The sequence below is a fragment of the Malus domestica genome, chromosome 05 (genome assembly GCF_042453785.1).
Source record: "Malus domestica chromosome 05, GDT2T_hap1".
Lineage (NCBI taxonomy): Eukaryota > Viridiplantae > Streptophyta > Magnoliopsida > Rosales > Rosaceae > Malus > Malus domestica.
In genome coordinates, this window is record NC_091665.1 from 44,967,315 (window position 1) to 44,991,960 (window position 24,646).

The 24,646-nt window shown below is 34.6% G+C and overlaps 1 protein-coding gene across 14 annotated transcripts; it reads left to right on the plus strand.

Annotated features, from left to right (window-relative positions):
• Positions 1-8,225: 8,225 nt before the first annotated feature.
• On the plus strand, positions 8,226-24,319 carry LOC103419614 (gibberellin 2-beta-dioxygenase 8). 14 transcript variants are annotated; one of them, XM_029103293.2, is made up of 9 exons: positions 8,231-8,620; positions 9,341-9,487; positions 16,235-16,454; positions 18,397-18,444; positions 20,067-20,122; positions 20,277-20,341; positions 21,150-21,629; positions 22,944-23,265; positions 23,736-24,319. In XM_029103293.2, exons 7-9 carry the CDS (start codon positions 21,151-21,153, stop codon positions 23,964-23,966), a joined length of 1,032 nt encoding a protein of 343 aa, XP_028959126.1. In that variant the 5' UTR covers positions 8,231-8,620; positions 9,341-9,487; positions 16,235-16,454; positions 18,397-18,444; positions 20,067-20,122; positions 20,277-20,341; position 21,150; the 3' UTR covers positions 23,967-24,319. The 14 variants fall into 14 exon arrangements, with proteins under 14 accessions (XP_070677653.1, XP_028959124.1, XP_070677652.1 ...); XM_070821554.1 differs by lacking the exon at positions 20,067-20,122 and having other exon boundaries at positions 8,229-8,620; XM_070821558.1 differs by lacking the exon at positions 20,067-20,122 and having other exon boundaries at positions 8,229-8,620; positions 9,341-9,444.
• Positions 24,320-24,646: the final 327 nt, after the last annotated feature.

The window sequence follows — 24,646 nt, forward strand, 5'->3', positions numbered from 1 at the left end:
CCTTGTTTGATCCCCATTTTATCACAGATTTTGTTTCTGCGTGTAGATTGTGTGTTGTTGAGAGAGAGAGAGAGAGAGAGAGAGAGAGAGAGAGATTTCTGGTGCATATGCCGCCTTGTCTCTCATTATTCAACTTTTCTTTAAAGTTCATTATTGGTTTTCATTCGTCCCTCTTTCTGGTGCATATTCAGCCGTGTCTCTCATTATTCAACTTTGCTTTTAAGTTCATTATTGGTTTTCATTCGTCAAAGTCTCTCCAATCACGTCCATTTCATTTACTTTTTTTTTTCCACCTCATTGAGACGCTATATATGGCATATTTCTTTCACATCATGCATCATAATAAATGGAAGATCTTTACCATGCTTCCAAAATGTACCATGTATAATAACAGAGTGTGTAAGTACACATTGCATTATTTTCATGAATAATCCAAGTGGATTTTGTAGTGGTGAAACTTTGACTACCATTTCATATATAGGTTGAATCAAAGTCATTTCTCATTTTTTTTAATAGTTTGATTAGAAAAAATTTACAACAAACGCGTAAATCACATAGAGTGGTTGATTAAATGACGCTATAAAGTTCTTGCTTGAAATGATTAAAGCACCGTCTGAAGCGTTGGTTTTCTATTAGACTAGGCATAAACCCACCTTATCCTTTATACAAGTGAAGAATTTAGCACCATGGCTACCACTTCACCATTCTAAGCTTTTCCATATCTCTATTTCTATATATGAGGGTAGCATTCAACCCTCACTTCTTTCTTCTTTGAGAGTTTTGCATACCAATTCGAGGAAACCAAAGAATTCGATGCGCTGCAGTCAGAATTTGGGAAGGTTTTGTAATTAATTTCTAGTTGGTTCGAATTATAGAGGCCAAAAACGTGAGACAACTTAGGGCATAGATGATTTGGAGTGATAAACAGCAATTGGAAGCTCAAGGGTTCTTGGTTTTCGAAAAGAAGTAAGCAGCTTTCCATGATTTTGATATTTGACCTCCTGTATGAAAATTATTTTTGCGATATATTCTAGATGCATTGAATTTTAATCTCCTGCGAATTCTCTGTCTGGGTTGAATCAACTAATTTTAATTGAAAATTAATGGTTTAGTTTCATTGATAATTTATTTTGTCTGTCTTCTGATGTTTAATTATAAATATGTATATGCCCCTTTCTATTGTGGAATCAAATTGATCCAAGAAAATATGAACATCTATATCAAATATGCAATGGCTCCATTTGTTGAAAACATATTAGCATCTGTTTGGGTTGTAATTGTAATCAATTTATTGTTTTATAAAAGAATTAATTATAAACTATTTCTTCTAACTAAATTAACTTATATTCTGCTTTTGTTCTTCGAAAACGGTTAATTATATTCATAATATGACTTATTGTGTTCCTTTTTTTTAGACAAACGATATATTTACATTAAGGGGGTGAAAAGAATAAATTGGTTGCGAACTCGTCATTCACGAGATTCGGACTTAAGACCTCTCACTTACAACTTACAAGTGAAGTGAAATACAACTAAATCGCAGTGCTATAAGCAGCATGACTTATTGTATTCTTAGTTTCCTTTGAATCGGACAACGAATTTACCCCTATATGCGCGTGTGTGTCCTAATTGTATTCTTTTCATAACTACTAATAATCCTTAAAAACTGAAACTTTGTCCTAAAGTTAAACCGAAAACATTGTCATATACCTTGATGTGAATCACAAAGTCCATATTCTAAAGACATTGTTAATTATGTATTAAAAGATTACATTATTAACTAATGAGGGCGTGTACAATGGGTGTTATTTGGTCCAATGGGTAAAGATCATCTCGACAAGTAATACTATCAGTTGGTGCCACATGCAAGCATGGTTCGTAAAGATTAAGGAGGAAACAGTGCCGACGTCCTAGAATATTTATCTGATATCTGCCACTAATATTTATATATGTTGTTTAATTTTAGCAGTAATCTTTGAACTTTGTCAAACCATATCATCGGAAGTGGTAGTATTGACTGTAACTACAAATATTAGCAATTAAGGACACAATCTAAACTTTTTCTAATAATTAAGGACTCTATGTAAATAAATTTGCACATTATGTACGAAACAGTTGAGCTTTAAAATTGATTTTGCCATTGGCTGTAAGAGAAGTTTGCTACAAGTTTTTAAAGGAATAAACGATTTATGTGATGGAGCTTTCACATGGAAAGATTCACCTATGATCAAGATGTGTGACTCCAAAAAAAGAGGCATTGGTTCATAATGAAGAGATACATCGCTTCAATATGTGAACCAGATACAATAAATATACGAAGAGATATATGCCTTGAATAAATGGTTACACCTCTCATAAAGGTTACAACCATTCAGCAAGGGTTAAACCTATTGAATGGTAGCCCTTAATTGTAGAGTGAGAATAAATCTTCTTGTGTGATCCCCAGTCTAACAACAACTATTACTAGAGATTCTAATTCTTTTAGTTTTAAGATTCAGCTTTAATGCTATGTAAAACTTAGTGCTACTAATGGTATGTACCTTAAGCCTCGTTTGGCACACCGTTTTACATATCAGATAGTACTATTTAATGCGAATACGGTGTTTGGTGCATGATGTATAATTTTAGTACCCCGACTATATATCCGGCCCCACTAGTTTAGTCGGCTTCACGCCTGCTTAATTATCCTCCCCAAAACCTATGGATAATTAGTCGGGAGGAACAACGCATACCTATTGAATTCCTTCCTCCGTTCCATCGCCTGGCGTTCGCAAAATTTTCCTCCTTTCCATCGACTGGGTGTTTGAACCTCCTATTGCTTCTTCTTCTCTATGTATTTTCTTCTCTGGCACCGTTTTTGTCTCTCTCTCTCTCTCCTGGCGTTCGCAACATTGAATTGTTATGTTTTTCAATTTATTGTGTCTTCATCTTTTTTCTTTTTCTTTTTTTTCAGATTTAGATTATGGGTTTGTTCGTGTGTGTATGAAAGAGGGGGAGCAAATGAGAGGGGCGGGGGGGAGGAGGTGAACAGGTTCTTCTTCTTGCCTCTCTGTTCTCCCCTCCTATTTTTCTTGCTTGAGAATCTCAGGTTCTTCTTCTTGCATCTCTGTTCTCGCCGTCACTCGACATTGATGGGGATACTGTATAAATAATACGCTAATTAGTCCGATGTTACACCAAACGTCCGACTAATTTAGTCAGTACTATCTGATGACTATTTGTCCTATCCGACTGAAATAGTCAGTATAATCCGAACTGCCAAACGAGGCCTTAGTTTTATGGGAAGTTTTTATTTTTATTTTTTTATTAGTACTGTGTGGTTTTATAATTTGATTTTTATATATTATTTTTCTGCAGGCAGCACATACGACAGGTTGGTCTGATATGTCAATGAAGATTCTAGAACAGGTACGATATACTTGTCTACTAGATCGATCAAAGTGCCCTATATGTAATTACTCCCATCTTTATTGAGGATGATAATCTTGATGATATGTGTGTCTATATATATATATATATATATATATTTGAAGTAGTAAATCTGGTTTCCAGTTCTTACTCTCTTGTTTTGTCAGCCTTTTTACATAGGATTCCTTAAAATTCATACTCTCTTAGATCTGGTTTCCTATATTTCTCCTCATCAACATTATGTTTAGATTCTTAGGACTTATTTTGAGTCCTAACGGCTATTACTAATCACCAGTGGAGATGGGATATGTCCCCTAAAGCTTTTGCATTATTACGATACCTTTCTTCTTCCGTTACTGAAATAAGGCTTTCTTCGAATTTGTTAGCTAATGTTTAGATTCTTAACTAATTGCTTAGATTCTTCATATATACCGAGTGTTTTTTTTTTTTTTTTTAAGTTTTCTTTCACCTTGTATTATTGTATGTACTGCTTAACATACCATGGCCTCTCTGTTGGAGATAATATGTATATTTTCTTGCAGATCAGATATGTCTCACATAATGGCTTGAATATATACTAGGGCCCAAGGAATGTGGGAGCTAGGTAACTGAATTTTAAATTATTTATCAAATTTAAGCCAGAGTGCAAAACTTAATTTATTTTCAAAGATTGAAATGGAAGGAATAGTTGAAAATCAAGAGTATGGAACGGACGAACAAAATACTAAATTATGAATAATACTTTATTAATTGAAACGAAGAGAATGTTACAAACTCGCCGAAACTGCTCATAATCCGTAAGACAAGAAGGACTGCCACCAACCCCAAGCCGGAGTAAGGGGCCAGCGACTAACGATTGCAGAGTTTAGGGTTTTTGGTTTGAGGAGAAAGGGTTGGGGAGAGAGAAAATTAGGTGTGTTGACAATCTCTGATTTAATTAATTTTCCAACATGAAAACCACTATTTTCAATGTAGAAGATGAATAGCTCATTAAGAAAAGAGGGATAGTTTAGTTGCAGTCCCTGATCTCTAACTATTATAGACTCAAACCTTATGCATTTTAGATTTTTGATTGAAGTCCCTCTCTGGCTACATAAATGACATATTAATAAAATAGATGCAATAATACCAATAAAGATTCAACCTTTTTTTTTTGTTGCTTTCATTTATACTACCAATTTAATTATTCAAAATTGCTTATGGGTTTTGATAAAAAAATAAAAAAATAATGTTTGCTTATGGGTGTATTCTAGATTATAAAAAAAATGGGTTTTATTTTTATTTTTTTATAAATGAGTACATTTATATAATAAAATTTGGCTACATTTTATATATAAAAAATTGGTACATTTACATAAAAAACATGGGTAGATTTTATATAGAAAACAATGGGTACATTTTATATTAAAAATAATAATGGTACATTTTAGATTAAAAAATAAATAGATTTTACATTAAAAAATGGTACTTACAAAAAAAATAGGGATACATTTTACATATAACAAAGTGGTACATTTGTAAAAAAAAAAAAGATGGGTACATTATAAATAAATTATGGGTACAAATAAAAGTTTAAAAAATAAGGGACAAAAAGAAATTAATATACGGGTACAAATTAAAATTTAAAAGAAAATTGGTACAATTTAAAAAATGATTGCAAATTAAAAATGGGTACATTATAAATAAATTATGGGTACAAATAAAAGTTTAAAAAATAAGGGACAAAAACAAATTAATATATGGGTACAAATTAAAATTTAAAAGAAAATTGGTACAATTTAAAAAATGATTGCAAATTAAAAATGGATACAAACTAGGAATAGAAATATATGATAAAAAGTTTAGCCATAAATATAATATATCAAATGTAACGTTTCTAACACTAAATGATATATTTAAAAATAAAACTTAATTATCTTGACATGTAAATATTTTTTTTTTGAATAATTAATGGCATTTATTAAAACTGAAGGACCTTGATCAAAATTTGAAAAGAAATAAGGTTTTAATCAATGGAGTAGAAAAAATAAGAATGAGAACCTAATTTCTCCTTATGAAAATGTAGTCTAATCCCCTGAAAAATGATAGAATAAAAAAGGGAGACGTTTTCTTCATATCTAATCCCCTCAAAATGAAGGATTATTCAACTATGCCTTCATAATACCTTGATTACACGGTTATATATCCAATACTAGTACAGCTAAAATGACGCAGTAATTTATAAGGGTAATGCTTTGTTGCAATATATTTCAAAAAATCTTATTAGACGGTCAATTTGGATCACACATTCAAATGAGAATATTTAGTTAGTGGTCTAGGTTAACATTAATAGTGTGATAAAAGAGATGTTTATATAGGTGTATAGAGAATCGAGTAATTACCTGACAACTCTTTTAAAAGTGTTTTACAATTCTCTGCATATTATGGGTCGTATCTGAACTATAACATGAGACGCATATTAACTGATAAATGCTATATCTGCTATCAAGGTGCGGTTGAAAGGGAAAACCTGAAACAAACCGGAAGTCGTTAGTTCATGATATGTTTCTTATATGTTTTATATATATATATTTTTAACTGCAAAGTAATGGATGCTTGGACAGTCGGTGGTGGTCAGCTGTCTTGTTTTCTTCTGCTAGGAAGCAGGTTATCTGCTCATTCTTTTTGGTCTTTTTTTTTCCTTTTAGTTGCAAAAGTTTATCTATTCGGTTTTTGCTCAAATTTATTAGTTTATTTATAATGGTCATACAATCTGAAGGAATTGTTCTCTTTGTTTGTTTGGGAAAAATTGTGAAAAGGTTGAAAATCCTAGGTCAGAGGAAAATCCACTCGACGGCTTCAAGTGTGGTCATTTTTTGTTTAAGTAAGTTGCAACCTCAAATCAATTTATTAGATCATCATGCACAACATGTTCTTCTTCTTTAGAGAAGACTTGTTCAATTTTTAATAGTGTTTAGCGACACCAACTTTTAAGATGTCTATTGTTATTGTCTCGCCTTTAACGGACAAGTAGCAAATCACTTTGTGAAATTAAAAGATACTTAATGTTTTAGTTAGTATTTCATTTGTTTTCTGTTCGGACATATTTTAAAACTTATTTAGACATAATATATAAGAAATTCAACACCGTAAAAAATTAGTGTCACTAGTATTATTATTTTCTAAAGATATCAACCATGTTTTAATCTAAAAGAGGTTTAACAAAAAATTATAGTACTGTTGACCCTAGAAACTACAAAGCCTACGTGGCGCGCAGGCCGAGTAATCTATAAGCTAACTACGTCCTTCGGTGAATGCGGGGCGTGCCAACTTGTCGGCCGAGCTCGGCCGAGGAGTAAATTTTGTTGATGTTGCGTTGGGTACGCGGCTGACTTCTGCGTCTTGCGATTGCGGCCGAGAAAGGAACACGTCTCGGCCTCTTGGGCTCTCGAACCTGAAGACAAGGTTACTATTCTTACGAAGTTCAATATCAAATTCGGCTTTCAATGTGCCGAATGTAATAACTGTAACACCTCACTTTGCCGAGAAGGCTGATGAGATGACCTCGACCAATAAGGATTCAGAAATCCTTCTCGACCGAGACTTGGATAGGTAATCAACTGTCCTCGCCGCAGTGCTGTTGATGCCAACGGAAGATGCTGCGAGAACGGCTGATTCTACGGTGACAGAGCTATCTATGCCGACTTAAGATATCACCGGTTGCTTTCACAGTGCTGTTGATGCCAACGGAAGATGTGTCAGCGAAAAGAGAAAATAAAAAATCTCAAAGTTGTTGAGAGAGTTTGCGCAGGGCAGTTTTGTGTGTTGAATTGGAGGTCTCCTCAATGTGCACTGAGCCCTGTATTTATAGGGTTGGATATCTGCTTGGCATGTGTTGTAAAGCTGCCGCCAACATCAAAGCTTCCCCCTTCATAACAATCTCTTGCAAAACAAAAGATTGTTATGCTTTATCACTTACCGGCATAAATATCAATTATAAGCACGACACTACCTCGTGCTAATTAATAATAATTAATAGCATATATCTTTTGTGCTGATAAGAACTCTGACTTGAAATATGCCAAAGATATGCATGCATAGCTGACCAAGCGAGCACACGTGGAAGTCATCAACGGTTGAAATAAAAACCCCAAAATTCCAAGAGTGCAGGCCATTTGATGATCATGATTCATCAATTGCCTTCCACGTGGAGTCCATCAAAGTGTTTCCTTTGAATGCCATGATTATCCATGCAAACCATTTGAACTGTATCTCTGTTGGAAATATGATTTGTTTCGTCTGGATATAGCCAATATTAGGCTCAGATAATCCAATATATATTAAGAGATAATATTATGATAAAAATCACAATATTATACCCTAATAAAAAGGGAAAATTATCTCAATCACTTTATCATCCCACGATCTAGAACTTTACTCATCTAACGGCCTCGACTGCACGGGCCGATAGTGTAAATTTAGGTCCAAACAAGTACTTATCGGTCGTCACACTTCCATTAATCAAGAAATTAAAACTCGGCAAGAGGTGTTTAAGTGTGATGTAAGACAAGCATTGAGAGTAATCCAAAAGGGATCAAAGAAAAACTTAGGAAAGGAATGATTTTATTCATTTAAACTCTAGGAAAAAATACAAAGAAAAAATAGATGACTTCCATGTCTAGTGCCTGGCAAAAGGGCATGAACACAACTACTAGTCTAGACTCCAAAACTTGGAAAAGGAAGCCGCCATAACGTTTTGATCGACCAAAGACCACTGGCAAAAACACTGTTCATAAGAACAGTGTAATGACGGAATTACCCCCGTTTTCTGTTCAAATTGTTCTTTGTTTTTCTCATGTGCACAGTAAAATTACGAAATTGTCCCACGTTAACACGTGTCTTTGTGCATGAGCTGTCGTTCCTCCTTTTCTCGTGGTTTCTGGAATTCGACAGCCGCAACTTTTTTTCACACCATCGGCCGAATACTCATCCCAATCTCCTCCACCTCTCCCTTCCTGCTCCACTGCCCAATTTTCGACAGCCTTCTTCCTCTTCAACGAGATTCTTTAATAACAAAACCACCACCAACTTTGTAAATTGCTTCTCGTCCAGTTCTCCCAGACCACCGCCACAACAAGTTCACGCAAATCTGCGACTCGCTCCACAGTACACACGTGAACCGCGACGCACCAACATTCCATCCGCGCGTTTTCCATAACCCTCTTTACGGGAGGTAAGCAATATATCATACTTTACATTTTAAAATTTTCCTTACAAAAGAAATTTATCTTCTGGTGATTTTTCTGGATACCCAAGGATTGAAAGAAATATGGGTTCTTGAAGGATTGGAGTGGTGGTATTCTGGGTTATTGAATTTGAATAACTGTTGGGGGTCATCGAATTGGTATTCTGTATTATATTGGAGTTATAATGGGTTTGATTTCAGTAACTTTTGGGCTTATTGAATTTGTATGCCTTGGTATTGTGGTTATTAGGGCAGCAGAAGAGTCAGTTTGGTATTCTGGTTATTTTGTCATTTGAGTTTGGATTAGAATTCGATTTTGATTCAATCGAATAGTCTACCTATTTTATTTTTGTCTGGATCTAAAGTTTCCTTCATGCAAAGCAATCCATCAAGGTCTTCTTGAGCAGCAGTTAAAAAATTGACTGTAGATTGATCGCTCGAGCAGCAGTTAAAAAAATTGAAGGTAGAATCGAATAACAAATAGGAAGCTTTAGAATGGTGGATGACGAAGTTGGAATAGCATCAAATTGATATTTTTGGTATTTAAAGAGTGGCGGGCGAAGTGCTAATCTTACTTCAAACATGATTCCAATATAATTAGACCATTTTCAATTAATTGCAGATAGATTTGGGCCTTGATTTATGTATTGTATTAGGATGATATTTTGTTTTTTTTTTTTTTTTATAACCTTTTGAGCATATTCTTAGATCAGTGGTGGTGACAATGTAGAAGTTCTTTGTGATGGGAATCAACGGTTCCAATGCAACATTCTTGCCATTTAATAAATCAGCAGTTCAAATGCAGCATTCAGGTCAGTGTTGGTGACATGTGCTTCGGACAATTCTTTAAATCAGGTTCAACTTTATCTCAAATATGCATAATGTTATTGTTGATTCCTATAGTAAATTTTGAGTTGAGCTTTGATAAAAGTAACTTTACCACTCAGATTGTGTTGCACCACCTCCTTTTCTACTTATGCTACAAGCAACCGTACTTAATTTTAACTTTTGAGTCTCTCATTTTAGCCACAGCACCACCAACTACTATTGCACACCTTAGATACCAATTAAACAACCATCACTCACAAATTTGTATGAAAAACTCCGTAAATTGTATATAGCAGGTATGTAGAAATCCACTTTTTTGTTGTACATAGGCTCTTAATTAATGTAAATTCAATAGAATATAGATGCAAATTTAAAGATTTATTTTACCATGTGAATTCATCTACTTTGATTGTTTTTTTAATTATTTAGAAATAGATGTGTTAAATTGTGGTTAAAATTTCAAAACTCACAGCGGAGCGCAGACGTTTTTGCTAGTTGTATTGGACAAGGATTGTCTGCCCTCCACTTCCGGTGCCCTCCCCGTGCCCTTCTGTTTGTGTGGTCACGGTTAAGTCATGTCAAAACATTTTATATTACTATTCATTTTTGTCTTATTATATCTATAAAGAAAATAATATGAAATATTGACATGACTTAACCGTGACCACATAAAATAAAAAAACGCGAAAAAAACACCGAAAGTGGAGGGCAGACAATCCTCGACTTTCATTACCATGAGCGGACATCTTAACATCAAGTGCAAAATTGAAAAGACCAGCACGCATTGGGCCTCATATATAACGAAGACATAAAGATTGTACTTAACGAATCTTAAAAAAAATAAAAAGCTTCTACCAAGGACATGACATGACATGCTAAACCCAATCCATTTCTATTCTTTCTTCTTTTGGTCGAAGTGTACATACTACAATTTAGTGATATTTATATTCAATTATAAGTGAAAGACTTATTAGGAGGTTGAAAGTACGAAACTAGTCAATTTTTTCCCACTTTGCCAACTCTGCTAATGAAAATATAAGAACATGTTTGGCATTTTGTATGTACGAAATAATTTCTGGATATTATGGTAATCTTATCAAACTATTTATATTATAATTTATGTATCTATTTAGGCCCAAAATAATAGTTTGGGCCGAGTATAGAATCATTCTCGGCCCGGAAGGCCTTGCGACAAGGGTGCTATGGATCGTTCAGTACATGGGCCTCCAAACCTAGGTCGGCTAGGTCATGACGTAAGACAAGTCGAGTCCTGGTGCAATAAGGAGTCTCGGCAGGATTAATAACCCGAAAGCGAATCTGGTTCAAGAAAGGACTAGGTCCATAGTCATAATGAAAGTAGGATTGGTCGAGTCAGTGTTTGATCAGGAGAAGAAGTCCTAGTCCGAATAGGGTTTTAACTCGACCTTGGGGGATCCGTTGCTATAAATAGAAGAGGTTGTGCATCATTCAAAGCCCCCTGCAATTCAACACAAAACTGCCTTGCGCAAGCTCTCTCAACAACTTTGAGATTTTTCTTTTCTCTTTTCGCTGACACATCTTCTGTTGGCATCAACAGCACTGTGAAAGCAACCGGTGATATCTTAAGTCGGCATAGATAGCTCTGTCATCGTAGAATCAGCCGGTCTTGCAGTATCTTCCGTTGGCATCAACAACACTGCGGCGAGAACGGTTGGTTACCTATCCAAGTCTCGGTCGAGAAGGATTTCCGGATCCTTATTGATTGAGGTCATCTCATTAGCCTTCTCGGCGAAGTGAGGTGTTACAGTATATCGAGCTCGGCGCATTGCACGCCGAGTTATTTTATGATTGGATACTCCCAAGTGGGATTTAGAGTTCGGTATTTGGACGGCCGAACCACATTCACTATTAAAACTTATATTTGCTTTGAGTATTTGTGCCCTTACACTTTGGTGTCGATTCGACGAGAGTTTACTCTGATGAATAACATCACTGTGACCGAATCCGACGACGACGATTCGTGAACTTCGTAAGAATAGTAACCTTGTCTTCAGGTTCGAGAACCCAAGAGGCCGAGACGTGTTCCTTCCTCGGTCGTAGTCGCAAGACGCAGAAGTCAGCCGCGCACCCAACGCAACATCAACAAATTTACTCCTCAACCGAGCTCGGCCGACGAGTTGGCACGCCCCGCATTCACCGAATGACGTAGTTAGCTTATAGATTATTCGACCTGCGTGCCACGTGTTGGAGAATGTGGCCAAGTGGCCAACTTTTGGCTATAAAAAATTATAAAGAAAAAAAAGGTAGACAACCACTTCCATGTTTTGGGGAGGAAAATATGGAACCTTGTCTAAAGTCATTTTGTTTTTCTCTTTGACCCATGTGAAAAGCCTCGTGAATGGCTATGTGATGAAGAGGGCAGCTGCTGATGAGAGCAGAAAAAATAGAGAGCCGAAGAGAAGAGAGGGAGAGAAAGAAGGTACTGCTGCAGTACCATTTTCAGAGAAGGAGTTGTTGTTCCTTTCATTGGATAGTTCTCACTCCATCAAAGTGTTATTGTTGTAATAGCTTTGAGCTTTGTATAGAGAAGAAATTAATCACTATATTTCTTTCTCTATTTGTTTCTTTAGTGTGTGAGAGTTATTGGTGTATTGGGTTTTGGGTTGTGAGCTTGCCAACACTTTGTAAACTCCCATTTGGTTGATAGTGGATTATTGGGTGAGCTCCTACTGCTCCGAGGACGTACTTCAGTTACACTGACTGTGGAGGAACCTCGTTAAAATCTTGGTGTCTTTAATATTTTGTTCTTGCATTTCATTTGATATATTTCCTGTGGGTTATCAAGAGTTGGTTCCATAAGGTTTGGTGCTATCTTAGCACAACACCACGTAGGCTTGGTAGTTTCTAGGGTCAACAATATCTATTTATTAATATGATGAATCTATTAACCATGTCATTTACTTAGTACATAAAGAATTTAACCTCTTTTGCAAGTAAATGATAATTCATATGACTTTTTGAATTTGAGAAAATATGACTTCTCAGACAAAAAGCAAATAAATTAATGTAAATTTTCCATTTATATAAACAAACACGAGAAGTAAATGATGTTTCATTCCCAATGTATATAACTATATATTATCATTCCTCGACTCACTATAGAAATTACTGCGCCACTGCCTCCACATTTATTCAATGAGCAATGCCAAGAAAACTCTTCCAAAGTATAACTATTCACAGATTATTTGTTAGTTCATGTTTTTTGCGTAATATTTTATAATGTTGACAAAAAAAGTTAATGTTAAACTGTGAGGTGACATAAATTATATAAAAAATCATAATTTAACAGTCTTCTTAGCATTTCTCTTATCAAAATACCGCGCTGGGCATGACTCATGAAGCAGATGGAATTTAAAGCCCTTTTTTTTTATGAGTTTTAACAAAACACTCCCGGTACTGCTCACTTTTAACGAAAAACCACATTTTAACCTTTAATTGACACTATTTACTATACCTTTAAAAATGGGTTTTCGTTAAAAGAGAAGTTTTTTGGACTTTTTGTTAGTTTTCCTTTTTTTTTTTTTGGAAAGGGCATGACATGCCTTTTTTTTGGAAGGTGCAGTGTACATAAGAGGAAATATAATAAAGGGTTAAACTCTGTTTACTACCTTCATGTTTCGTGGTTTTCAACATTTAGTACATTAAGTTTTTTTCATCCCAGAGTCATACCTAAAGTATTAATTTGGGACAGTCTCATACATCCGTTAGTCAAACTGTTAGTTCTCCCGTTAAATGATGACGTGGCGCCATGTGGACAATGATTGGACGCCATGTGTCATTAAAATAATATTAAAATAATTCATTAATAAAAAAACCCATCCCTTCTTCCCCCGCGCCCCCAACCCAAAAGAAGAAGAAGGAAAAAAAAAAACCCAGTTCATGATCTGGGTTCGCGTTTGCGGTCGCGGGGCGGTGGGGGAAGGTAGGTGGGTCAGGGGGGACGAACTGGGTTTGGGCTGCTGTTTTTTCCTTCTTCTTCTTATTCTGGGTTGCAGATTCGGAACGCGGGGCGGGGGGGGGAAAGGCAGGTGGGTAGCGGGGGGGGGGGACGAACTGGGTTTGGGCTGCTATTTTTTTTTCCTTTTTCTTTTTCTTCTGGGTTGCAAATTTGGTTTTTCTGTTTTATTTTTATTTTTATTTTTTCTTCTTCTTTTTCTTCCTCCTTCTTTTGGGTTGCAGATTCGGTTTTTTCTTTCTTCTTCTTCTGGGTTGGGGACGGGGGGGGGGAGAAGGGATGGTTTTTTTTTATAATTATTTATTTAAATATTTTTTAATGACAGGTGGTGCCCAATCATTGTCCACATAGGCGCCATATCATCACTTAACGGGAGAACTAACAGTTTGACTAACGGATGTATGAGACTGTCCCAAAATTGGGCGCCACATCATCACTTAACGGGAGAACTAACAGTTTGACTAACGGATGTATGAGACTGTCCCAAAATTAACACTTTAGGTATGACTCTGAGATGAAAAAAACTTGATGTACTAAATATTGAAAACCATGAAACATGAGGGTAGTAAACAGAGATTAATCCTCAAATAAAAGTACAAACAAAAGCATTTAACCAAATAGAGGCTAAGAATATAAATGTTTATCTAATTTATATATTAAATTTTGTTACGTAACAATATTCGACGTTCAGTTACGTGCTTATAGAAGTAAGGAGATCAAATTTTTTGTACTTATTTTGTGTATGAGTTCTCTTTGTAACTTCTATCATTGATTGATGTGTGATAAATTTATGACAACAAATTTAAGGAGGGTTACGTTTATTAACATGTGTTAAATCAATAACAGAATCACAAAGGTCACATAAGTAACACACAAAATGAGCGTAGAAGCTTTAAATTCAGAAGTAGGATTGCATGCAAGGTGGGTAGGTGCCTTGGAGCAGGTTGCAATGCTAACTAACCCTAACGCACCTCAAAATTTTCTCGTGTTTATTGAAGAATTACTTAGAGCATCAAGTAATTTATGAACTAGAGTTGGGTTTGAGTTGTCCAAATCAAACAAGATAAACTTGAATTGGGCATGTGAACCGGTACCAAGCCGATTTGCAACAAAATCTCCTACATTGTTCTCATGTTTCACTCCTAAATTTGCACAACTCAACTCAATAATTGTCTACAAGATTTCAACTAAAGATCTCTCCCAAACAGAGTTGAGACAAGCTAGCTCTCAACTCTAGCTATAGCTTGTTTCTTGAAATGATTCTGATTTATTTCAAGTTTATATTCGGGTTGGGGTTTTATACTTCATATTACTCGCTAAAACGAAGTCAAAAGCCAGAATTTTGTTTTGACGATCTGTGTTTAGCGGATATGGTTGGCTTAGATTTATATATTTCTTTACACATGAGCATTCAAACATAAAATATATCATTAAATATGACATGGAAATATCCAACAGTGTTGATAAAAGAAAGGAAATCATTTTATCATCTGCTTACCTGCGCTCCACCTTTGTTATTTTAAGGGTAGTGCTATTCATATATCTTTTTTTACCTCTCACACGTTCTTATTAATTTTTGTCTACTGATCTTCTTTAATTCATTTAATCTGACAAATAAAAATTAAGATAAGTGTGTGAGAAGTAAAAATAGTTACGTATATAACACTACTAGCACCACCCTATTTTAATCAGAATTAGATCACATCCAGATCCAAATTGTGGGGATTCTAGGGATCCTCACATCTTAGTCATTCATCGTGTATCATACGGTCAGAAATCATTTGATTTTTTTATTTAAAATTAAACACAAATAGTACCTAACGAAAACTGACCGCACGATATATTATGAAATCTGATGAAAATTGATCGCACGATATATGATGAAATCTAATCTAACCGTGTCCTTCTCGATGCATTTTCAAATAAGGCACAATACATGCATGGCCAAATAGAAAATGCCGACGCAAGTATGTACACCGGGCTTCTGAGTCTGTGACTCTACGTTCTGCCACGTCTGTGCCGACAGCATGGCAAAGGTTACAGTTTAATTCGGTTAGGTCCGTCCAGTGCTAATCATGTCCCTTTTTTCTTTTTCTTTTTCCTTTTTTTTTGAGTACGAATCATGTGCCTTGTTTGATCCCCATTTTATCACAGATTTTGTTTCTGCGTGTAGAGTGTGTGTTGAGAGAGAGAGAGAGAGAGAGAGAGAGAGAGAGAGAGAGAGAGAGAGAGAGAGATTTCTGGTGCATATTCAGCCGTGTCTTTCATTATTCAACTTTTCTTTTTAAGTTCATTATTGGTTTTCATTAGTCCAAGTCTCTCCAATCACCCATTTCATATACTTTTTTCTTCACCTCATTGAGACGCTATATACGGGGCATATTTCTTTCACATCATGCATCATAATATATGGAAGATCTTTACCATGCTTCCAAAATGTAACATGTATAATAACACAGTGTGTAAGTATACCTAATATTGCATTATTTTCATGAATAGTCTAAGTGGATTTTGTAGTGGTGAAAGTTTGGCTACCATTTCATAGATAGGTTGAATCAACGTCATTTCTGTTTTTATTTTATTTTATTTTTCTAAATAGTTTGATTAGAAGGACGCTATAAAGTTCTTGCTTGAAATGAGTAAAGCACCGTCTCAAGCTTTGGTTTTCTATTAGACTAGGCATAAACCCTCCTTATCCTTTATACAAGTGAAAAATTTAGCACCATGGCTACCACTTCACCATTCTAAGCTTTTCCATATCTCTATTTGTATATATGAAGGTAGCATTCAACCCTCACTTCTTTCTTCTATGAGAGTTTTGCATACCAATTCGAGGAAACCAAGGAATTCGATGCGCTGCAGTCAGAATTTGGGAAGGTTTTGTAATTTCTAGTTGCTTCGAATTATAGAGGCCAAAAACGTGAGACAACTTAGGGCATAGATGATTTGGAGTGAAAAAAAGCAATTGGAAGCTCAAGGGTTCTTGGTTTTCGAAAAGAAGTAAGCAGCTTTCCATGATTTTGATATTTGACCTCCTGTATGAAAATTATTTTTGCGATATATTCTGGATGCATGCATTGAATATTTTAATCTCCTGCGTATTCTCTGTCTGGGTTGAATCAACTAATTTCAATTGTAAATTAATGGGTTTAGTTTCATTGATAATTTATTTTGTCTGTCTTCTGATGTTTAGTTATAAATATGTATATGCCCTCTATTGTGGAATCAAATTGATCCAAGAAGACATGAATATCTATATCAAATATGCAATGGCTCCATTTGTTGAAAACATATTAGCATCTGTTTGGGTAGTAATTGTAATCAATTTATTGTTTTATAAAGGAATTAATTACAAACTATTTTTTCTAACTAAATTAAGTTAACTTGTATATTCTGCTTTTGTTCTTCGAAAAAGGTTAATTATATTCATAATATGACTTATTGTGTTTTTTTTTTTTAGACAAATGATATATTTACACCAAGGGGGTGGAAAGAATAAATTGGTTGCGAACTCACCATTCACGAGATTCGGACTTAAAACCTCTCACTTACAAGTGAAGTGAAATATAGCCAAACCGTAGTACTAAGCAACATGACTTATTGTATTCTTAATTTCCTTTGAATCAGACAACGAATTTACCCCTATATGCTCGTGTGTGTCCTAATTGTATTCTTTTCATAACTACTAATAATCCTGAAAAACTGAAACTTTGTCCTAAAGTTAAACCGAAAACATTGTCATATACCTTGATGTGAATCACAAAATCCATATTCTAGAGACATTGTTAATTATGTATTAAAAAACTACATTGTTAACTAATGAGGGCGTGTACAATGGGTAAAGATCATCTCGACAAGTAATACTATCAGTTGGTTCGTAAAGATTAAGGAGGAAACAGTGCAGACGTCCTAGAATATTTATCTGATATCTGCCACTAATATTTATATATGTTGTTTAATTTATTTATGTTTATCTTATTGCTTTCAAGTTTGAACATGTTTTTATGTTATTAGTTCATTAAGGTTGGATAATGCTTGAAAATAGTACTAAGCTAGTCTCTATCTGTCTAATTGCGTTTATAAACTATTAGAATTTGGAAGAGCAAGCCGATATCAACATCTCCGTGGATTGTCATGCAACTAATTGCATTTAGCAGTAATCTTTGAACTTTGTCAAACCATATCATCGGAAGTGGTAGTATTGACTGTAACTACAAATATTAGCAATTAAGGACACAATCTAAACTTTTTCTAATAATTAAGGACTCTATGTAAATAAATTTGCATATTATGTACGAAACAGTTGAGCTTTTAAAATTGATTTGTCATTGGCTGTAAGAGAAGTTTGCTACAAGTTTTTGAAGGAATAAACGATTTATGTGATTGAGCTTTCATATGGAAAGATCACCTTTGATCAAGATGTGTGACTCTTAAAAAAGAGGCATTGGTTCATAATGAAGAGATACATCGCTTTAATATGTGAACCAGATACAATAAATATACGAAGAGATACATGCCTTGAATAAATGGTTAAACCTCTCGTAAAGGTTACAACCATTTAGCAAGGGTTAAACCTATTGAATGGTAGCCTTTAGTTGCCTATAAATAGGGTTGCTGTCAACTCCATTTCATTTATTCCAATTCAATTTCACTTGCCTAAGAGAGAGTGAGAATAAATCTTCTTGTGTGATCCCCAGTCTAATTACAACAACTATCACTAGAGATTCTAATTCTTTTAGTTTTAAGATTCGTCTTTAATGTTACGTAAAACTTAGTGCTACTAATTGTATGTACCATTGAAAAAAATATGCAACTTTTGAGTTAAAATTTTTCCAGAAGCCTATTTGTCAAACTCCCTAAGTTTTATGGGAAGTTTTTTTTTAATTTTTTATTAGTACTGTGTGGTTTTATAATTTGATTTTTATATATTATTTTTCTGCAGGCAGCACATACAGGTTGGTCTGATATGTCAATGAAGATTCTAGAACAGGTATGATATACATGTCTACTAGATAGATCAAAGTGCCCTATATGTAATTACTCCCATCTTTATTGAGGATGATAATCTTGATATATATATATATATATATATATTTGAAGTAGTATATCTGGTTTCAGTTCTTACTCTCTTGTTTTGTCAGCCTTTTTACATAGGATTCCTTAAAGTTCATACTCTCTTAGATCTGGTTTCCTATATTTCTCCTCATCAACATTATGTTTAGATTCTTAACTAATTGCTAAGATTTTTCATATATATCGAGTGTTTTTATTTATTTATTTATTTATTTTGTTTTTATTTTTATTTTTTATTTTTAAGTTTTCTTTCACCTTGTATTATTGTATGTACTGCTTAACCTACCATGGCCTCTCTGTTGGTGATAAAATGTATATTTTCGTGCAGATCAGATATGGATCAGGATCCTCTCCTGAGCAAATGGAGAGGATCCTCCTGACAGGTTCCATCGGACCGTTCAAAAGTTATCAAACGGCTATAATTATTATAACTTTTAGTGGAACCTCCTGTTTGTAGCCGTTGGATAAATTTTGAACGGCCCGATGGGCCCGGTCAGGAGGATCCTCTCCATTTGCCCAGGAGAGGATCCTGATCCATCAGATATGTCTCACAAAATGGCTTGAATATATACTAGGGCCCAAGGAATGTGGGACCCAGGTACACTGAATTTTAAATTATTTATCAAATTTAAGCCAGAGTACAAAACTTAATTTAGTTTCAAAGATTGAATTGGAAGGAATAGTTGAAAATCAAGAGTATGCAACGGATGATCAAAATACTAAACTATGAATAATACTTTATTAATTGAAACGAAGAGAATGTTACAAACTTGCCTAAACGTCTCATAATCCGTAAGATGAGAAGGATTGCCATTGACCCCAAGCCAGAGTAAGAGGCCGACAACTGGGGATTGTAGAGTTTAGGGTTTCTGGTTTGAGGAGAAAGGGTTGGGAAGAGAGAAAATTAGGTGTGTTGACACTTGACAATCTCTAATTTAATTAATTTTCCAACATGAATAAACCACTATTTTCAATGTCGAAGATGAATAGCTCGTTGAGAAAATGTATTCTAATCCCTTGAAAAATGATAGAATAAAAAAGGGAGGTGTTTTCTTCATTTCTAATCCCCTCAAAATGAAAGATTATTCAACTATGCCTTCATAATACCTTGATTACACGGTTATATATCCAATACTAGTGGAGCTAAGGTGATGCAGTAATTTATAAGGGTAATGCTTTGTTGCAATATATTTCAAAAAGCCTTATTAGATGGTCAATTTGGATCACACATTCAAATGAAAATATTTAGTTAGTGTCTAGGTTAACATTAACAGTGTGATAAAAAAGAAGTTTATATAGGTGTATAGAGAATCGAGTAATTACCTGACAACTCTTTTAAAAGTGTTTTACAATTCTCTGCCTATTATGGGTCGTATCTAAACTATAACATGAGACGCATATTAAATGATAAATGCTATATCTGCCATCAAGGTGCGGTTGAAAGGGAAAACCTGAAACCAACCGGAAGTCGTTAGTTCGTGATATGTTTCTTATATGTTATATATATTTTTAACCGCAAAGTAATGGATGCTTGGACAGTCGGTGGTGGCCAGATTAGTACGACCAGTGTCTTGTTTTCTTCTGCTAGGAAGCAGGTTATCTGCTTATTCTTTTTGGTCTTTTTTTTTTTCCTTTTAGTTGCAAAAGTTTATCTATTCGGTTTTTACTCAAATTTATTAGTTTATTTATAATGCTCATACAATCTGACGGAATTGTTCTCTTTGTTTGTTTGGGAAAAATTATGAAAAGGTTGAAAATCCTAGGTCAGAGGAAAATCTACTCGACGGCTCCAAGTGTGGCCACTCTTTGTTTAAGTAAGTTGCAACATCAAATCAATTGATTAGATCATCATGCACAACATGTTCTCGTTCTTTAGAGAAGACATGCTCAATTTTTAATAGTGTTTAGCGACACCAACTTTTAAGAAGTCTACTGTTTTTGTCTCGCCTTTAACGGACAAGTACCAAATCACTTTATGAAATTAAAAGATACTTACTGGTTTAGTTAGTATTTCATTTGTTTTCTATTCGGACCTATTTTAAAACTTATTTAGACATAATATATAAGAAATTCAACACCGTAAAAAATTAGTGTCTCTAGTATCATTATTTTCTAAAGATATTAACCATGTTTTAATCTAACTGAGGTTTAACAAAAAATTATAGTACTTATCGGCCGTCACACTTTCATTAATCAAGAAATTAAAACTTGGCAAGAGGTGTTTAAGTGTGATGTAAGACAAGCATTGAGAGTAATCCAAAAGGGATCAAAGAAAAACTTGGGAAAGGAATGATTTTATTCATTTAAACTCTAGGAAAAAATACAAAGAAAAAATAGATGACTTCCATGTCTAGTGCCTGGCAAAAGGGCATGGACACAACTACTAGTGTAGACTCCAAAACTTGGAAAAGGAAACCGCCATAACGTTTTGATCGACGAAAGGGAACCATAAAAAACAAGAGTAACGCGGTGTTGAGTCAACCTCTTTTCTCATTGTCTCCAAAACCCACGTAATTATTTGTTATCAAGTCTATCAAGCTCTTTTTAATCTCTTCTCCCTTCTTCCTTTCCTCTCCTCTCTCTCTCTCTCTCTCTCACTCTATATGTCTTTGAATTTCTAAGCATGGACTTGGACCCACCATTTTACAAGGCCTACAAGACCCTTTTCGACAAAACCGTCGACAAAGCCAACAACATCAACAACAACAACAAGGAGGAGGTGTTACAACAGTTTGTTATGGTGGAGGAATGTGAGCTGCCACTGATCAATCTGGGGCGGCTGGAGCTAGGAGAAAAAGAGAGGGAGGAGTGCATGACGGAGATAGCTAGGGCATCGCAAGAGTGGGGTTTCTTTCAGGTAGTGAATCATGGGATTTCAGGAGAGCTTCTTCAGAAGATGAAGAATGAGCAAGAGATGGTGTTCAAGCAATCTTTTGATAAGAAGAGGCAAGAGGACAAGTGCTTGAACTTTTTATCGGGAACTTACCGTTGGGGAACTCCTTCTGCCACATGCCTACGGCAGTTAGCATGGTCTGAAGCTTTTCACATTCCACTCAATGATACTTCTGCTACATCAGCTTCTGGTCTCAATTATACACTCAGGTAAAGATTTACAAACTTAGAGGTTAATGATAAACAGTACCGTACGAAGGTTAAATGATACACTCAGGTACTATTGAATTTGAGAGTAATCCTAATTGTATATCTTTGGAACATCAATAGTGCCGTAACAATCCACTAAAACCATAGGTATCATCAATCAAATAAACAAGTGATATTCTTACAGTTAATAAATTATGTACTATACCCTATTAGATTTCACTAGTTAATTTTTTTATCAACTGAGTTTGAGAATTAACAGATAAAATCATTGAACATGTGACATTTTTTAATATAAAGATGAATGTATCACAGGAGCAATAGTTAGTAGTTTCAGTTTGATCAATTCGTTGAATTTCATTTCTGTATTTTGACATCTCTATACGGCATGACCTCCATCCTACTATTGCCTTTTTATGATATTTTTGCGTGTTATCATTGTTAAATTATATAATAGCAGTGTCACACACAAGTCTAAAGGTCTCTTGAACCTGGCCAAATGCATACAAAGTTTTGATAAAGTTTTGCACAAAAAATTTATATATCGAAGGAAGTTGAAGTTCCAATCATAAAACTAATTGGCAATGGGAAAAGTGACCCTCTGATCATAAGCTCTATCTTTATAATTTACATTAATTTGACCAAAAAACACTTTCTAATGTACATATATATTCTTAACATCCTCACCTCACGTATATATGGTCCTGTAGTTTTCTTGCGTTTGATTTTTGCGTACTCATGAATCCCATGGAAATTGGAAAAGTTGATGAAGCCGACTGCTAAGTAGCTATGAGTCAGCTTCTGCATCACATGCAGTGGTTTAGGAACCACAAACTCAGTTTCAGAGATCTTGTGATTCAGTACTTCTTCCAAATTTCCAGCAACATTATATATACACACACGTACATATACAGTGTGCAATGTACTCGTTTGTTCTAGATCGATCTATCAATTCTACACAGAACAGTACAGGACGTAGACATATCTTCATCATAGACTGCCAGAATTGCTTCCCTGTCATGGACAAATTACAGATATATATAGCTTTGCTGTCATAGTTTTCTACCTTACCTTTACTTGTGGTTGTAGAATTATTTATTAAGGCAAATTAAACTAATTATAATTATTTACTCCTACAGTTTTTATACTCTCAAATTAACCTGAGAGGTGAAACCCCTGTACGTAGTGCATGCATGGCCCCTCTCTCGTATAATATATACCTTCTCAGTCCTTTCCCAATTATTTATCATAATAAAGTGTATATGCTACATGGCACTAACTAAGTGAATTTCTTCAATTATATTGGTATGTATCCAGCTCAACAATAGAACAATTTGCTACAACAATTTCAAGTTTGGCAGTGAAATTGGCTGAAATTTTGGCTGAGAAATTAGGTCACAAATCAACATTTTTCCAAGAAAATTGTTTTCCCAGCACTTGCTATCTTCGAATGAATCGTTATCCACCGTGCCCCATCCCTTCTGAGGTGTTTGGATTGATGCCACACACTGATAGTGATTTCCTCACAATATTGCATCAAGACCAGGTTGGCGGATTGCAGTTGATCAAAGACGATGAATGGATCGCAGTTAAACCTAATCCAGAGGCTCTAGTCATCAACGTTGGAGATCTATTTCAGGTCAATTTTCAATCTTTTGTTCACATCATTATGTTTTATCAAACATTTATACTGGATCATATTTGCTTACACAAATAGGGCACATTTAGAAATACTTTTGTAGGAAGTACTTTTGTTCATAAGTGCTTCTACTATAAGCGATTTTGTAAAAAGTGCTTCTATAATCCATAAGTGCTTTAGGTCTTTTTAGGAGAAAAAAATCAAAGTGTTTATGGGTTAAAAATAGAACAGTCACTTCTTCCAAAAAACTGTTACGTACTGCTTCTACTTCTTCCAGTACTTCAAGTGTTTTTTCAGATTGCACTCTTGTATTTTTATTAAAAATTTGGTAACTTCTTATATAAATGCATTTATTAAAATCTAAAAACGAAGTTTAGATGACAAAAGAAGATCCTTTTTCTTATGTATATAATTAATACAAGTTACTTGTGTTATTTTTTATTAGTTTTATTATTTTCTCCTTTGCCTAGGCATGGAGCAACAATGTGTACAAGAGCGTTCAACATCGAGTTGTCACGAACTTACAAGTGGAACGATTCTCAACTGCATATTTCTTATGTCCTTCATATGACACCGTGATACAGAGTTGCAGGGAGCCTTCTGTCTATAGAAAATTCAGCTTTGGGGAGTATAGGCGGCAAGTCCAAGAGGATGTTCAAAAACTGGGTTCGAAAATAGGTCTTCCTAGATTTGTCGTATAATTTGTAATTAATTAAACCACCACAGATGAATTTTGCTAGTAAATTATTAGGCTATATATCTCGATATGTGGGGGAGAACGGATATAATTAAAAAAATGTTATGTATAATTAAGCTTAGCTTCATATTTTTTTTGTTTTTTGTTTTTTTAAGCTTAGTTTTATATTAGAAATGGAATTAAGGTTGTATAGCAGTTCAGTATAGTTAAGGGTTGTCTTTGCTGCAAATAATTAAGGGTATATTTGATATTCAGCTTGAATCCAAAATTATTGGTTGATTAGTTTGGATCGATCATTGTAAGTTGTGATAATGAGAATGTAAGGATCAATCAATGTTGGTTGTTGTTTTACTTCTTTATTCTGTTTTTTTTTAGGCAACAAAAACTTCATAAGTAAAAGTGCGTTCATAAGTCTATGAATTAGTTTGTAAGTGCTTTTAAATTATTGAAAAAGCTTTTGGACAAAATATTTTTGTGTTCCAAATTGCAAGAAGCGTCATGTGTTTCTTGTATAAAGTACTTCAAGTTTCAGGTTTCATTTGCAATTTTATTAAAGATTGATCACAAAAACATTTTTAGCAATTTTAAATGTACTTCCAAACAAGCGCTTAATTACACTCAAACTCCAAGTGCTCTTTACAGATGGTACGCACACTCCAACTTCTAGAAAACTTCTAAAACTTT